The sequence below is a fragment of the Scatophagus argus genome, chromosome 18 (genome assembly GCF_020382885.2).
Source record: "Scatophagus argus isolate fScaArg1 chromosome 18, fScaArg1.pri, whole genome shotgun sequence".
Taxonomy (NCBI): Eukaryota; Metazoa; Chordata; class Actinopteri; family Scatophagidae; genus Scatophagus; species Scatophagus argus.
Genome location: NC_058510.1, coordinates 1,065,016 through 1,081,370, shown reverse-complemented (window position 1 = coordinate 1,081,370; position 16,355 = coordinate 1,065,016). Strand labels below are relative to the sequence as shown.

General features: G+C 44.6%; 2 protein-coding genes across 10 annotated transcripts in view; both read right to left on the bottom strand.

Moving 5' to 3' along the window:
- The window catches only part of abca4a (ATP-binding cassette, sub-family A (ABC1), member 4a), a 29,435-nt gene extending 22,999 nt beyond the window's left edge, over nucleotides 1-6,436 (bottom strand). For 2 of the 3 annotated variants that reach the window (XM_046371839.1, XM_046371842.1), the window contains exons 1-7: nucleotides 5,623-6,436; nucleotides 5,178-5,289; nucleotides 4,347-4,440; nucleotides 4,119-4,260; nucleotides 3,762-3,901; nucleotides 1,944-2,071; nucleotides 1,085-1,282 (exon numbers count right to left, since the gene is read on the bottom strand). In XM_046371839.1, coding sequence (XP_046227795.1) covers nucleotides 1,085-1,282; nucleotides 1,944-2,071; nucleotides 3,762-3,901; nucleotides 4,119-4,260; nucleotides 4,347-4,440; nucleotides 5,178-5,243 — 768 coding nt within the window. In that variant the 5' untranslated portion in view covers nucleotides 5,244-5,289; nucleotides 5,623-6,436. The remainder of the gene's footprint in view (nucleotides 1-1,084; nucleotides 1,283-1,943; nucleotides 2,072-3,761; nucleotides 3,902-4,118; nucleotides 4,261-4,346; nucleotides 4,441-5,177; nucleotides 5,290-5,622) is intronic. The other variant, XM_046371841.1, reaches the window with a different exon arrangement.
- Nucleotides 6,437-6,572: 136 nt separating this feature from the next.
- The window catches only part of arhgap29a (Rho GTPase activating protein 29a), a 29,560-nt gene continuing 19,777 nt past the window's right edge, over nucleotides 6,573-16,355 (bottom strand). For 4 of the 7 annotated variants that reach the window (XM_046371843.1, XM_046371849.1, XM_046371848.1 and 1 more), the window contains 16 exons: nucleotides 16,012-16,076; nucleotides 15,815-15,925; nucleotides 15,628-15,708; nucleotides 15,118-15,315; nucleotides 14,766-14,903; nucleotides 14,445-14,635; nucleotides 13,021-13,190; nucleotides 12,513-12,632; nucleotides 11,457-11,555; nucleotides 11,149-11,312; nucleotides 10,039-10,227; nucleotides 9,616-9,753; nucleotides 9,165-9,400; nucleotides 8,770-9,073; nucleotides 8,570-8,678; nucleotides 6,573-8,423 (listed from right to left, as the gene is read on the bottom strand). In XM_046371843.1, the coding sequence (XP_046227799.1) occupies nucleotides 7,480-8,423; nucleotides 8,570-8,678; nucleotides 8,770-9,073; nucleotides 9,165-9,400; nucleotides 9,616-9,753; nucleotides 10,039-10,227; nucleotides 11,149-11,312; nucleotides 11,457-11,555; nucleotides 12,513-12,632; nucleotides 13,021-13,190; nucleotides 14,445-14,635; nucleotides 14,766-14,903; nucleotides 15,118-15,315; nucleotides 15,628-15,708; nucleotides 15,815-15,925; nucleotides 16,012-16,076 (3,257 nt within the window). In that variant the 3' untranslated portion in view covers nucleotides 6,573-7,479. The remainder of the gene's footprint in view (nucleotides 8,424-8,569; nucleotides 8,679-8,769; nucleotides 9,074-9,164; nucleotides 9,401-9,615; nucleotides 9,754-10,038; nucleotides 10,228-11,148; nucleotides 11,313-11,456; nucleotides 11,556-12,512; nucleotides 12,633-13,020; nucleotides 13,191-14,444; nucleotides 14,636-14,765; nucleotides 14,904-15,117; nucleotides 15,316-15,627; nucleotides 15,709-15,814; nucleotides 15,926-16,011; nucleotides 16,077-16,355) is intronic. The other 3 variants (XM_046371845.1, XM_046371846.1, XM_046371844.1) reach the window with 3 other exon arrangements.

Here is a 16,355-nt window from a genome sequence, read left to right as displayed (position 1 = left end):
CCTCACACTTTGACGTTTCCTGTCTCAATGTGCTTGTGTGTATTGAAATGGAAAGGCTTTCAGAAGTCCTGTCAGTCCCAGCGGCAGGGACAGATGTGCAGACAGACAGACAACTGAACGTCTTTGTGCACAGCGCCTGGATGAGGTGAAGGCAGAGGGCGGCCGTTGTTGCCGCCTGTCTCGCTGTGGCCGTGTTTACTCTCAGCGCCCTGTGATTACTAAAGAGAGGAGCGTCTCTTCACTAAGCTAATTACAGACAAGTCAGCTCAGCTAACGCTTATGGTTGTTTCACACGTCGGCTGCTGGAGCTATTTAAAGCACAGAGCTGCAGCACACTCTTCATCAAGTCAGAGGAACGATGCTGCCATTACATGTCATTAAGTCTTCAGAGCAATTTCTGCAACTAAGTTCATTCGCTCAGTTTTGTTATGTTGAAATTGTGTTCATTTTGTTGAAATAAAGTTTGTTTGCAGTGTTTCTAAAGTATTAAGTTACTCAGACAGGAGGGTAAATAATTATTGGATATTAGCAGAACTGGATTAGAGGTCTGAAACTTAATCAAATCCTGCACAAAACTGCTGTTTCTAATAAAACAGCAGGAGTTATTAAAATATGTAGAAACCATAGCTGAAAAAACATCTGGTTGTTTATTTAAATGATCATATCGTTATAACCACTCTTCATGTAATCCAGTCTATACCACATTCCACAACATGCTAAAGCATGTACCTCTCATGCTTATCTGCTGCAGAATGATGTATTACGAGTTTTATCAGGACTTTATTTATTGCAGGCTCAAAGCCAACTTTCTCTGAGAAATAACTGTCCCACCCTGAGAGACAGAGCACTTATAAAACCCTGCCAGTTGTTTATAGGCCTGTGTGAGCATGTTAAGTTTTGATGCTGATGTGACTGAAACTAGGAGCTGATACACTGAATGTCTAAAATATGACGTCTTCCTGGACCTGTGGGATGAAGCAGTGCGTAACTGCTGTCATATGCACCTTTGGCAGACATTTCCAGTCCTATAAATACTATCGTACTAACAACCTTCTCAGCCCTCTGAATCCCAGCTGAAACTGACCAGCCGGAAGAGCTTGAAGAAGTCAACGTTGGCGTAGAATTTGTCCTCGATGATCTGCAGTCGCTGTGGGGTGAGGATGCACATGGCATTGCGGACAGCGTAGAGTCCTCGGCGACTCGGGAAAACGAGGAATCGCTCCAGCAGGCTCAGGCTGCAGGCGATGTCCTTTAAGTGTAAGGCTGGAACCCCAAAGGCAAACTGGGGCCACGTGCACAAAGTCAGACACAGGAAGAGAAATTTATTCCACCACTGAGCCAGAAAAATTCGTCACACACACAACACACCAGTACAATCGTCACACAATCAAACACGATAATGAAGCAGATGTTCCCAGGAACACTGCAGAGGGAACAAGTCTTTACTTGAAGAACAACCAGTAACACTTTGAGGACTGCATCTATAAGGCGTTATGACAGCACTCACAGTGTATTATGACTACCTATACTCACCTAACACACCTCAACAATCAGCTCCACTGAGGACTGCTGCTTATCATCGGGTATGTTTGTATGCACTGCAAAGAATCTGTGCTGCTTCATAAGTGATTATCATGTCAGTGCTTGGACTGTTGTACCATAATACGACTTCTTCCTACAGTTATCATAAGCCTCAGTCACAACTATAACTTTCTATGATTGTTAACAAAGGGCATCAGAAACTAACACTACGAAGGCACACAGAATGTACCATACATGTGGTCTTTATAGAAAGCATTACTGAATCACTTGCTTTAGTACAGTGTGAAATATAAAATGTCGGCTCGGTCTTCTTTGTTTGTGACAACACATAAACGTCTTCAGTTACTGACTTCACGCTACACTTTGTATGTGTAGCAAACCTGCTGCGTGTGTGTGTTTACCTGTTCAGGCCTGATCTGAGCACCGACGAGCTGATTCACCACAGACGCTGTCAAGGGAACGTCTCTCAGCAGGAATGACGTCAGTGTCTCATCGTCCTTTAGGATCATCTCCACCTTTACTCCTCGACCTGCACAGACACAGGAAGCTCGTATGATGACAGTAGACGGTCGCAGTCACCACAAAGAGAACTCATCAGATCATGCTGCTTTTCATTAACCATTCATTCATGTGGTGTTGAGTTTACTGACTGTGTCTAACAACACATGTTCAAGCGGAGCACAGTGGATAAGCTGTGAAAATATGGATACTTAGTGGCACATATTTTGGGCAAGCTGAGACAAATCTGTTGCACTAACAGGACATGAACATAGGATGAGGACACTCATTATTTCCTGTGACCTGTCTGTGCATGTATAGAGTTGACTCTGCCAAGCAAAGTGCTGCTGTGGCCTGCGTCCAGGTTCTGCCCTACGCTGACTTGCCTCGCGATGAAATTCCCATGAGAAGCAAGAATGGGAGAGGAAATGGGGAAAACATTGGTTTCCAAAAGCAAACAACTGTCAGCCTGTTGGTCCAGTTAGCCAACATGATAAATGACAACCTCAAACCGTGTCTGTCGACGGGAACTGCTTGGTGAGGCTGGTTCTCAAAGTTTCCAGACATAAGTGAACATAATTGCGGACATGAACAATTAGACAATAAAGACAACACTTGACAATAAGTGACTTCTGTTCTTCCCTTTTCTGGCGGAGATATCAGATCGATGTGTGATCAGCTGCTTCCTGTCTTTTAAGCTAAGCTAAGCTAACCGTGGCAGAGTTTGGGGAGTAACTAGTTAAGAGTGCTACATAATTAAAATACAAAATAAATGTAATGATCATCAGTTTATGGTCCATCTCTGTTCATGACAAGAAACAGTCAAATGGAACAAGCTACCTTAAAAATGGCTTAAAAAAACAATTACTTATTACATTTCCACGGGGGAACTAGTAATCTGTAACCTCTTAGACTATATTAGGCCGTAGCTTCACATTCAGAGGACAGATATGAGAAGGTTTATCGATGCTGTCATGTATCTCCAAACCAGGAAGACGTAAGACGTGAATTTCCAAAAATGTCAAACTATATCCACAACCATTTCATTTTCAGCAATTACATAACTGGGTTCTCAAGATGATTTAATTTTCTTTCCGGGGCTCATGGGAACTTTTGTGGATAACATCTCTGTTAGCTTTGTTGCTTCATCGACATATTTCTCCTTGAGAGCAAAGAGACGTAATCATTCACAGGCTGGAAAGCACTCAGCCTCATTCCACTCCCATCATCCTGGTTTATTTTGCCAGCAGGGCAACACGCTGTATATACAGAACAGATTTAAGTGGAACGTATATGTTTACATGAGCAGTTAGCATGGTGTTCCATGAGAAACCCAGAAACACAACACGCTGTTGGTGAAAGTAAGCAGATTACATTACGGGCCTTTAAACCATGTGATGTAATCCTGTTAAGCCGTGTAGATACACAGACAGACCGTGTGACATATGATGTAGACTGACGTAGTTTTTGACCAGATGACGGCTTCTAAAGACCATGACTTGGCATTTATTGTCCATCATTAGCACACAAAACCCTGTACGTTAACATTACAAGATTTTCACAAAATGCGACAACAAAACATTTGGAAAAGTACCTGAAAACAAAATCCTTTGGTGAATTCATCATGCAGTGCATCAAACGGCCAAAACAACCTGACTGGGTTTGCCTCTTCAGGCAATTATGTTTTTCACAGTATGTTGATGAAAGGCTGGAACACCGACCTGAGATCTGTTCAGGACGAGTGCGCAGGGTGTCCATGAAGTTACTCATGGCATTCAGTTCCCTCCAGAGACGACCAAGCTGCAAAAACTCTGGGTCACTAAAAAGAAGCTCCTGAGCATCCGAGTAAAACCGAGCCAGACTGTGGAGCCAATCACACACATTTAGGCTTGTTTAACAACATATTAACAGCAGTCCCACTCACATATGATCATATGCACATACTGCACACAAGTAATCCAGAGACATTTAAATGTATTCTCTTTGACTCTGTTCAATAACTCCTCTCATCTCAGATCAAATGTTTGAGGAACCGGACACCTCAATGACTCCCTCCACGAGCACAGGGTGCTGCTTACATGGAGTTGTTGTAGTTGGACACCAGGCCAGGAGATTCACCGCGGGTGGGGTATTGAAAACAAGGGTTATTGGCATTGCAGAAGATTCCCTGGATCCATGGCAGGAGCCCTGTGGAGGGCATGGCCTTGTTGGGAAAGTGGCCTGAGGCAGAGGAGACACTGTTGGCTTTCAGTCAGGAATATTAATGAATCAGGATGCCGTGGGTCACACAGGGATATTTTACTCACATTCATGCTGACGGTACAGTGGATTCACTCTTCTTAGCCACACTAGTCCCATGAACAGGATAACAGGCCACATGATCTCCATGAAGAAACGCACCTGGTTGAAGGTAACAACACACATTTCATAAAACAAATTTTCCAAGTGAGTTATTCAGAAGTTAACCAAAGCCCATTTAACATCACACTGAAAAAACTAAACTCTGAAGACAAGGAGACGATGATGAGTGGATAAAGGCACAAATGCAAAGTTGAATGCACACCTGAATGCATTAAAAGAAGCATTCAGATCCTTCACTAATGTAATGTTCTAATACCACACTATGAAAACAGTCCTCTGCATTTTGTTAGTTGTTGGCTCTTCTGATCTACAGCAGTGCATCATACTCTATTAGATTATCACATATGAATCCAGGCTGTCCTGTGAGAAACACGACTCATGAGCTCAGAAAAACAGCCTGTTTTCAGCTTTGTGACGAAGCTTTTTCAGCTCACTCAAGAAGCTTTTTAAAGATTTCATTCAGCTGAAGAAGGAGGAGAACTTATCCATGCACCATCCTTCAGTTTATCACACACATTCAGCATCCACACATCTGGACATACATGGTTTGTACGTTTGTCTTCCAAAAAAGTAACTAAAGCTGGCAGCCAAATGCAGTAAAAGTGCGATATTCACCCCTGTGGTGTCATAGAAGTATAAAGTTTTGTATTTGTACTTTACTACAATGTAAATGTATTAATGTGAGTAAATGTCCTGTGTCACATTCCCCCAGTGGCTGGAGTTATTTTAGCTAACTGCAGACATCAGTGTGTAATTGATGGATGAGAGGATTTTACCCTCTGCCTCCTGCGGATGGTCCAGTTCTTCCACAGCAGGAGTCTGACTTGTCTTCCTGCCCCCATGGCTCCTCGTCCTGACCCCCGCAGGGGCTGGCACCAGCCAACAAACCTGTATTCAACCAGTGCGCAATACTAAGATAGATAAAGCTAAAACATGTATCTTGAAAAAAAAAAAATCTTTGGAACTTGGAAAGTTAAACTGTGTGGATGAGGTGTTGGTCCATTCATCCAGTGGGTGCTCCATGTGAAGGCTCGCAGTTGGTCTGCAATAAGGTTAATGAGCTCAAACACTACACACTGATCCACAGTCCATGAATTCTCAATAGTATTCTCAGTACATGTAACAAAATAAACGTTAATAGGTCAGCTATTATGCAACTTCACGTCTACAACCTCTCTAATTTTACATACTGTATACTAAATGTCAGAGCATGGCTCTTACCTCAAAAGAACACTTGCGCCGCAGGTTGATAGCTAACAAATAAAGCACCACATATTTAGCCGAGAGCTCTTCAGGGGTTGCTAACACAGCTAGAATCCAGACCTTGTGAACAGTTAAGCAGATTGATTTAATCTCCTTTCTCAGTGCTGGGAGACGCTAACACTCTTGCCCATTTGTAGACGCCTACATGACCTAACCACCTGCGTTACAGTGTATAATCCTCAGTTATAATCCTACCACTGATAAAGAATAATAACAATCATTTTGATTACACTTTGACACAAATGTACAGTCTGTGCCTTGAGAGTAAAGCTGCCATTGTTAAACAACAGCATTAACTTATTTTTTTACACAATTTTATTAATTTATTTTTTCAACAAAATCTTCAAACATAAGGAGCACACGTATGCGTCGACTGGCTATGCTGTTAGCCGCAGTGCAGTGTTTGACTGTAGCTAAAGCTACCGTTAGCTTAGCCATGGAGCTAGCGGCTGTGCATGGACCGCAACCTCGAATCACGGGCAGAGTCAGCGCGGAAACGGGCTTATCGCAGCAGCCTCCTTGAGAACACCAGACTGAGACCGGCAGAGGACAGTTTGACTTCACCAGGTCCGACTAGGATTAAGATTCCTGCGACGAGAAGACACGGTAGGCAGGAACAAGAGAGAGGTGTGGCAGTAGAGGAGAAACGGTCGCTAAAGCTTTTCGAACTTGCCGCCCGTATGCCCGTGAAACGAGCGGGCACAAAGCGGTATTCCAGACAGGATGGGCCCGGGCTAGCTGGTTAGCATGCTAACCACCGCTTCTCCGACACAATATCAACACTGGTGTTTCTTCATAAACTGGTGGTAATATGTGCCGTTTTTTTCTGTGTTTTAAACCAAAATTGTTGCCGTATCTTACAAACTGCACCTGTAAATATCTGAAGAAGAAGAAAAAGAGAACCATCGTGGAGGTGGTCAGATATATTTTAATAAGTTACAAAAGGGTGTTTGTTTTCTTGTACCTGTTTTAGACTGAACTTTTCAACATTCTGTCAACTTCACGCATTACCATGAAAAACAGATACAGTTTAAATAAACAATGTACTTCTGATTAATTACAAAGAACCTGTAAGGTTTAGTTTACTGATAAAACTACTTCAGTTGTAAAAAGAAAAACAGCTTTGGCTATGAAGAAATGTTATCTTAAAATAAGAAAGATAATGCCATTATACAATCCAGTGGCACCTCTAAAAGCTTTTCAGATACAAGTTCAACAGTACAAAAACAAGTGGATGTATACCCTTTGCTACTGGTGCTTCATAACATTACCAAACACCAGTACAGATAAGGTCAATATATTGATTTATACACAAGTTATTAGCAAAATGATTAGTCTTAACCTAAATGTAATGTTTAAAAACATCCTGACTCACAGTAAACATGACTCAGAAAAGATTTGTGAATGATTATTGATGTGTAAGTGCACCAAACTATGTTCAATATTGTGGCTACTGTAAAAATTCAAACTGCTTTTTGGTATATAAATATATACAGAAAGGGAGCCTGTAAGAACTTACAAAATATTCAAATGTAATTGCACAGTTTCAAAAAGACTTATAAATATTCTGACAGCATGTACTGAGCGAGTGATTGGTAAATGAAATATTGGTGGTGAATCATGTTAAAAATATACAGAATTTTAAGTGCATCTTGTTTGCCTTTTGAGAAGGAAAAGGTACATTTCATTGTCCACACAGTGCCAACAATCTCAGTGTGTCTGGAAACCGTCTTAGCAGGGTTGTCATGCAACCGAATATGGCAGACATTGTTCACATTCGAGTTCTGTCTTTTAGACCTCTGACGGCCCAGATGATTACACAAAATGAGCCTCTCGATGTTCGACCTCTTGGAGGCGTCGGGACCTGAGTCTCTGATACACTGGTTTGGCCTGGTTTTGGCCAAGTTCCTCAGGGCTTGAGCTGGGAGACATGGCTGCCTGCTCAGGCTCAATGTCTTCCTCAAGGGGCTCATCTACAGACACCTCTATCTCAATCCCCAACTCCTCCTCCTCCTCATCATCATCATCGTCCTCTTCCTCCTCATCCTCTTCCTCAGCGCTGTTAGCTAGCGAAGAGTTCTGCAGCGCTTTGCTCCCTGATGGAGGCTTGTAAAAGGTCCCTGGGGGAGGCTGAAGAGTTCTGGGAGCCCTGAAAGCTTTCACAACAGAGTTGTACTTGGTCACATTGTCCTCCCTTCTTAAAGTCCTGCTGGGTCGCACTGCAACAGTGTATGGTCTGCTGGGGTAGATGGTGCCAACAGTGCTCCCAGAACCTCCGAGGGAGAAGCTTGAGGACAAGGGCACAGAAGCTGGTAAGTTGTTGGTGTCCTCAGCTGAGCTCTCTGTGGACGAACTGGCCACAACTTTGACAGTTTTGGAAGTAACTTCATGTTTATACTGTTTGTCCCAAGTCCTGCGTAAAGTCTGGGTGTCGATAAATGTACTCCGATAATGTGTGCTCACTCGCAGTTTTGTGTTCTCCGTTTCATCCACCTCTTCGATGGACTGCTCACAGCTGCCACCTTTCCTGTCACGTTGGTCCCTGCTGTTGCGGTTGTTATTCTCGTGGACTCGGTTCAGTATCTGCTCAGCCGGCATACTCACTGGGCGTGAGGACAGTTTGCCACGAGGGTGCCGGAGCTGGACCCTGGTGACAGTGATGTGCTGAGAACGACTGAGGCCTCTCTCAGCTGGTTTTGGGACCTCGGGGGTGCTTGACAACATAACCCCATTGAAGGTCTCTGAATCCACTTCATCAGCTTTTAATAGAGATTAGCAAGAGATTGGACGTTAACATACGGAGTGAAATAACTTCAGAACGTATAGCATAGACAAAATCCAGCATGGTTACATGGCCTGGTTACAATGCTTTCTATTGGTTACCTAGCTTTGTAGCAATACTGACCAGGTTCAAAGTCTTTCCCATCGAGGCTTGGTGTGGTCTCCTGAACCTCAGCCAGTAAGTGTGAAGAAGGAATTATAGAGGAATGCCTCTTATACACCTTAGAGCTCTGCTGTAATGGTATGAATAAGGACAGAAAACAAAGTCAAAACAAAGTGCAGTACATGATATCGATGTAACATGACTTTTAGCTTGAAAATTACCTCCTTGATGTCTCCCAGCGACTTTGAGTGCCTGCTCAGCCGCTGCTCTTTCTCCTGCTGGGTGAGGCGGGGCTGGGCTTCGATCTCGGCAGGCGAGGAGCTGCCCAGGGGACTGAGGGGGGTGTCAAAGACCATCTGGTAGTGTCTGATCAGGAGCTCAACAATGAGTGCCTGATACGGGTAATCAACCAGGGAGGAAAGGGAAACTTCGGCGTCCGCCTGCCTTGGTTTGATCAGTGTTGGACCAAAGATGATGCCCAGGTTGCTGGCTGTCATCTTATTCTCCTCTGACTGCTCTGTCACCCTGGAGAATGAAAGCTAAAGTCTAAGACTCTCTTTCTTGTAAAATGAGCATCTTAGTAATGTGTTCAGCAAAGTGACTGAGGCTGTCTTACCGGTGCAGATGCTCTATGAGGAACTGCAGAGTCTTGTAATGAGCTGGTGGCAGCTGCCTCAACAGGTCCTTGATCTTGAAGAGGACCCGGTTGAGCTCCACGCTGATCTGGGCTGGTGCCACCGGCGTGAGACTGAGCCTCAGGGCCTCCAGTTCCTCCACAATGATACTCTGGCTCTCTTTGGCCAAACCAATAAAGTCATTGTAGTAGCGAAACAGGATGAGCGGCTCTGGAAGCTGCAGAGGAAATGATGGAAAAATAATGAACCAAGGAAGTTTAATAATAAACAGAGAAAGTAAATAGACAAGTGGGACAAAATTAGAAATAAGAGGATGAGAGGCCAGTGTGACATACCCAAAACAAACAAAGATAAATAAATACCACTGCACTGGCTTGGCAGGCAGAAGCAGATACTCGTTATGTTCAGGAAAAGGTTGGAGAAGCAGCCCACCTGTCTCAGGTAGAGTTTGAGCACGTTGCTGATGTCGTGGGGATAAAGTTCAGAGAGCTCTACCAGGTCCTTGCCGTTCTCAAATGCCTGGCACAGCTTCTCCACTCGAGACTTGGCACCGTTCACGCGGTAGATCCCCTTCACAGCACAAGAATAAAAAACATTCAACAAAAGAAAATTAGATGCGATCTTCAAGATCACCATGGAAAAACTGCGCAACACAGTAGAAGAGTAGTAACAAAATACACCAAAGACACAAAAACATGTACGGTATGTACGTTTAAAGTAGAGATCGACCAATATGTTTTCGCCATTTAAAACAAATTCATGCAAAAGTTGTATTTTGAGTCACAGTATTGAATCATCTTCAGTTTGAAGTGGCTGAAACCTCATATTTTCTCTCTCATATTTGACTGAAAATACCTTGATGTTGAGCGCTCTGTTCTCAATCTCTGATGTACACTTGCGTATGATGAAGGGGATGCCGTCTGGACTGTTCTTAGCTGCCTGTGTGAAGTCGATGCCGAAGAGGTGAAGCCTCCCCTGAAGCTTCTTGTGCCCACATTGGATGGCCAGGGTTTCCAGACATTTCTTATGGCAGGCTAACGAACACTGCAAACGTGGACACACACTTCAATTATGAGTTTAACATTTTTCACACAGCGAGAAGCAACACAAGAAGAGTTGACACAACCGGGTGCTTCAGAGGGTTCCAGGGGGTCCCAGTAAAAAGATAAAATTCCATTCATATGTAACACAATGACGAAATATGCGACCCTTTTGGTCATGGACTTCAAGCTCTCATCCGTTGGGGACCGCAGTCTCATTTGTGTCAGTTTAGGGGTCTTCGACATAAAAACATTTAGGAACCACTAAGCAAGACAACAACATGGGGTCAACAGCAGGCGGTCTACAATCTGTCAAAATGATGGATGACAGATGAGTGATGGAAAATATTCGGTAAACACGACCCCTGACAGACCCCAGTTTGATTGTGAACTTGTCTTTGAATTTAGACCAAAAAGCTGACAGATGCTTCATAGTGACCTGCTGAACCAATGCCAGGGAAAGATTCCAGAACACTGCAGAGTTTCATTCTGGTCTTGTCAATGTGTCTACCAGAATTTTTAAAAAGCAGCTTTTTGTCATTGTCTTGTGCATAGCCGGTGTATCTAACAAAAAAAAGAAACTGGATCTAAAATAAACGGATGAGGGGGTGCAGGGGTAACAGAGGGCACTCCTGAGAAGACAAACAAAAAGACTTCAGTTTTCACCGGCCGTTCTCTGACTGAGACCAGCTGCTGGATTCGGTCTCTGAGGAGAGCTCGTGTCCAGCTCCAACCTTATTCAGAGGTTTTGATGAGGGAAGGAGGTGCTCCGTCCCTTTTGTTTTGTTTGATTTTTGCTCACCAGGACTGATAAAGAGGCCACTGTGAGACTTTGGCAGTGGTCTCAAATGCTGTGGCCTCACTACATTTTTTAAGTGGATCGTGTTTAGCTGTGAAACAAAATAAAAAAAGAAACCAAGGTTACCTCCTCGCATTCAGCTCCGTGAAACACCACCAGGCTGTCGCACTCGCGACACTTGGACGGCGCTCTGAGCTTCCTCAGCTTGTGGGTCTGAGCAGCCTTGGACATCTGGGTGTTCCTGAAGGGACCTGGGGAGCTGGCTGTTTCAATTACCATCTCACTTAAACCTGCAGAGTGGAGAGAGAGAAGCAACAAACAGCGTCATTAGAGGACATTAGAAATATTTCTGAATCCCACTGAGAAACAGGAAGTGGAAACAAAGCAGGCTGTTAACAGATAAAACGGAAGTGCAGAAAAAGTATCTGACTCACCGTTATCAGAGGGAGAGGGAGGCTCTCTCTCATCCAGGTCATCAGCAGACGACATGGTGCCAGTGGAGGGGGTTCTTGGTAATCTCCTCTTGAAGTCTCCTGAGCAGTAAGACAGGACACACCAGTGAGCCCACATCTCCACGACTCTTTGTTTTTATCAGGCTGCTGCGGTCTACAGTACAGTAGTGGCAGTGAGTGCAACTGGACTGAAACAACTTTCTTTAATGTGTCAAATGAAGAAGGCGTGGTGGACTCAATCCTGATAAGCCCCCAGCAGAGGAATGTTGGTGATTCACACTTTTGCTGATTGATGAATTAGACCTGTGAATGATCTAATGAGCCCAATAAGGAGGCTCATTACAGATGAATCCCTACACCGTTCACACTGTGGGGGTTACAGGTACTTTAATCAAACTGAAAATAACGACTCATTTTTACCAGTGTGATGATTTCTAGAAGTGTATCTACCATCATCACTCAGCCAAGGACAGTCCTGATCTTTCTAACCATGTGTGAAAACATAAAAACATGAGAAGCACCAACTGCTATTTAATGTTTTTTTGTGTATTGTAGACTAACAGAGCTGTTCAACAAAGAGACACCTCTGTCAGCGTTTGCCAAGCTACATGATAACGCAGCAACAAAGTTGGGTGAACATAAAGTTCACAAATCAAAAGTGTCTGCAGGCCCCAGGGGCACTTCAGAAAGTCAGCGTTGAGGAATGTCACTCCTGTCTGTCATCTCATTACACCTGATAGTTAGAGCTCCATGGAACTGTGGAAAAACAGGTGATTTGACTCTCCAGCTGGCAAATACAGAAGACTGACAGGAAGTAAACACAATCCTTGATAGCTGAAAGATTCATGCAGACAATTACAGCTAAAGATTAGATAAAAATCTAAACACCTCTTGGCTCAGTTGGATGGATTCTACTCCTTTCATAAGGAACCTGCACACTTCAAAACACTTGAAAAATGAATTTAAAGGATTTAATTAGGAAAAAGCTAAAGACAAATGAAGAAACTAGGTCAGGTAAACAAAGCTGAACTGCTCTACCTGGACTGGCAGTGGGCGAGTCCATGGATCGGGACTCGCTGCTCCCTCCTGCACTTTCTGAATCGCTGCACATCCCTCCACCCTGGCCACCTGAGGCCCACGGACGAATCCGAAGTGCTGCATTAAAACAAAACAAATTATAACAATGTCATGACGTTACATTCAGATTAAAATCACAGATTACTGAATGACCCTTGAAATGAATCAAACAACAGAAACACACACCGTTACTGTCCAATCAACCGGCAAAGTCTAAAGGCCAATAGGCAATTATTAACATTTACTATTGATTACTGCTGATATCTTCTCATCTTCTCATGAGCCGTCATCTCAGTCAAAATATCGTATTTTTCGGCATTATTCTCATGTCCGAATATGTCCAGAAAAGTTGAAAATAAAATTCTACTATTCAGATTGATCTTTGTCTTCTTTGAACATTTCCACTTCAGTGTACAGCACCATGTCTGTCTGTCCCACTGTGACTGTCAAACAGTTTCAGCCTGCATACCCTGGATGTCAGTGCTGCAGTTGGATCGCCTCTCCACGATCTTGGCGTGTTGGCCGCTGACGTGACTCTCGAGGTCGTCTGCACCAAGCAGGTCGGAAGTGACGGATGCCTGCGACAGGTTACTGTGGGACGAGTGGCTGCCGCTTAGCGAGCGCTTGTTGAAAGGCATCCTGGAGAGAGAGAAACACTGGCTTTAAAACGACCTTATTGATAGTAAACTGACACACACACACACAGGTGCTGTAACCTCAGAACACTGTAGACACCCTGAGCATTTGTGGAGAAGTTCCTCATGTTTAGGTGGAATACGAAGTAACTTGTATTTGTTTCAGAGGGCTCATTCTGGATAAACCACACAATAGCAGCCTTTAACAGGTCAAGCAAAGCACTGCTATTCCAGTCAGTCCAGTTTTGTGTGGTTTTCTGGCTACAGTGGAAATTTCACAGCATCAACATTTAAGACCGGACGACAATTCAGGCTGTGATATTTGCGTAGCGTAAACATTCCTCTCCTCAGATCTTAAATCTGATCTGTCTGTGTTTCCTATGCCAAGAACATTTCCTAATTCTATCAGTGCTGAAAAGATCCCTGAATAATCACGATGTTGTGAGATAAGCTCCACCTCACCATCAAAGGCAGCAGAGTTTAACGATGATTAAGTGACTCACACTGACTGTGCCCAGCTGTTAATGGAAGTGTCACACTGCAGCTCACAATGTACAGTATGTAGGTCAGCAGTCTATATTTAACCTTATGAAGCCCAGCGCTGTGTGTGTGTGTGTGTGTAAGTTTCATTTCCTCTACAAAGCTGAACTCTTTTGATCAGGAGAATCACAGTTGGAGGGTGGGGGATAGAAAACTAAGGAAGAACAAAGTACTCTGTGTGTGTGTGTGTGTGGTTTGAAAGCTACTGAACACAGACGTCTGTATTGACGGTAAGCCCACCGCCCCAGCGCCTCTCTCCCGTGACCGCAGTCATTTCCGCAGGAAGCCCGGGCCAACCCATTTGTTTTTACTCTTTCCAAAACAAGCTCACTCCCTCCATCCCTCCCTCCTCTCTGCAGTGAGGTCGGCAGGACCGCAGAACACTTTGTGTCAGTGCAGCTACGACCACTGGTTTACCACACATAAATATCCATGGTCACACACACTCCAAGCTTTAAGCTGCTGAGATAAAAGTAACTGGATAATCAGTAACGCTACACAATGAAATAAAACCAATTCTGACAGCCATCCCTTCAGATGGTGGCCTCACTGCGGACATTACAATTTTCGCTGTCTGCAGGACAAAAATGCTAATCAACTGTGTCTTTTCTTTCAACACCCACTGCTGATTTTATGAAGAATCCAGATTAACTTGTTAAACCCTCAGAGTGAAGACATCAGCCATGTGTTTCTCGGCGGCAGCATCCCGACGGCTCACCCTGCGTTTTGTGTCGCGCCTGAATCAAAGGAGTGCGACTCGAGGTGAGGCCCATCAGTGGGCAGACTCCTGACGAAGTCGATGTAGCGCTGGCCAGGCTCGTACAGTTTGGCGTTTTCACACAGACTCTGGTGGTTGACAGGCAGGGATACGACCTGGGCCTGCTGGAGCTGGAACCAGTTGACCGTCACCTGCAACGAGGAAGAAACGACATTCACCTGCACCTCAGGGCTCCACATCAGCCTGTCTCAGATGCTGATGTTCTTTCATTCAAGCTGTTTAAACCTGGGAAACGTTTACAGCGCAGCAGCGAGAACGTACAGCTTTGAGGGTGAGGTCGCACTGGGAGACCATCTCTCGGATCTGAGTGATGATCTCACTCTTGGTGCTGGCCAACTCGATTCTCTTCTCCCCGACATCAATCTGACAGGCTTTGCAGTGCTCTCTGGCCTCCTCCGCCTGCAGACAGAGGAAAAGACAATTCATTTCACTGGTAACGTGATGATCTGACTTCAGGCTCAGAAAAACTGCAGTATGTGTGTGTAGTACTTGTGTGTATTTGCAGCTTGAAGAAGGTGTACAGGTGTAATGCACTTAGATCACCAAAACTTTAATAAACCAAACTGAAGTCAGCAGAAGTCAGCTTTTTGTTAACAAACAGGATGTGCTGTACCTTCTGCAGGGCCTCCTCCTCCAGCCTGCGCCTCTTCTCGAGCTGTTTGGCCGTGGCTGCTCCTCCGCTGCCTCCTCCTCCACCTCCTGCGATCTGCTCCTCCTCCAGGCGGCTGGTGGACACCTTGGCCTTCTCATACTCCTCGTGCCGCTGGGCCTGCAGCAGCCGGGCCTTCCTCAGAGCGTTGTCCGCCTCGTGCTGAAGGTGCACACAGAACGCAACAAACTAAATCCTAATCCTTAAATATGCCTTTTTAAGTTTATCCAAGCAGCTTTTTCAGCAGTGTTACTTTAGCGTGGGAGCTTCAGAACGTTAACAGAATGTTAAATAGCCATGAATCCTGTAGCTACGACAGAAAGATCAGTAAAGAAGCTCAGAGCAGGGTGGAGATCCTGGTGGGCTGCACGACTCAAGAGCATTGTTGGAACGAGCTCCCTGGTCAACTTTAGACCCTGTGTGTGTTTGTGTGTGGCCCTCTTCAAAATGCAACCTTTATGTCAATCGACTCACCATCTTCTTTTGCTCTCTCTGCCACTGCTCCTTGACCTCTTTTCTCAGTTTGTCCAGCTCGTTCTTTCTGGCCAGAAGAGGCTGGAAAGAAACACAACCCCCCACCGCCCCACAGTGAGTTCTTTTGTTTGCATTATGCAACCCAAAGTCCAATTCCAGAAATGCAGCTTTTGCTTTGTTGGATTACCTGCATGAATTTGTTGCTTTGGAGGACAGCTGTGGTGTGAAGTACCAGCTGGCTGTATTCAATGTCATTTTTGAAAGCAGTCATGTAGGTCTCACGGAAAGGCATGAATTCCTGAAATGAGGAGGCGGAGAAGGAAGTCTGAGCGTCAGTCCCCAGCAGCTCAAGTGAGAGTCCAGTCAGCTGCGACTTCTACTCACCTGCTGACTTGCAAGCGTCTTGGCAGACTCTGCCATTTTGGCGTAACTCTTCGCACACTCGATATCTGCAAGCAAACCACACGATCACTGAGGGATCATCCTTAAACACAGGACCAATGGAAAATCATTTTCTGATTAAATCACACAGCGTGCTTGAGTCATGAGACAAATCTGTAAAATCACATCAGCACATAAAGCATTAACCAAAGGGCATGTGTTAAACAAACAACAGGCTTGCCTGCTTAATAACAAACGTAGTGTGCAGCCCGACCGGGAGCTCTGCGTCACCGCGTTGAACCGAGTATTAGACTGAAACCAGTCATTAACGGCTGGGCCTTACAAAA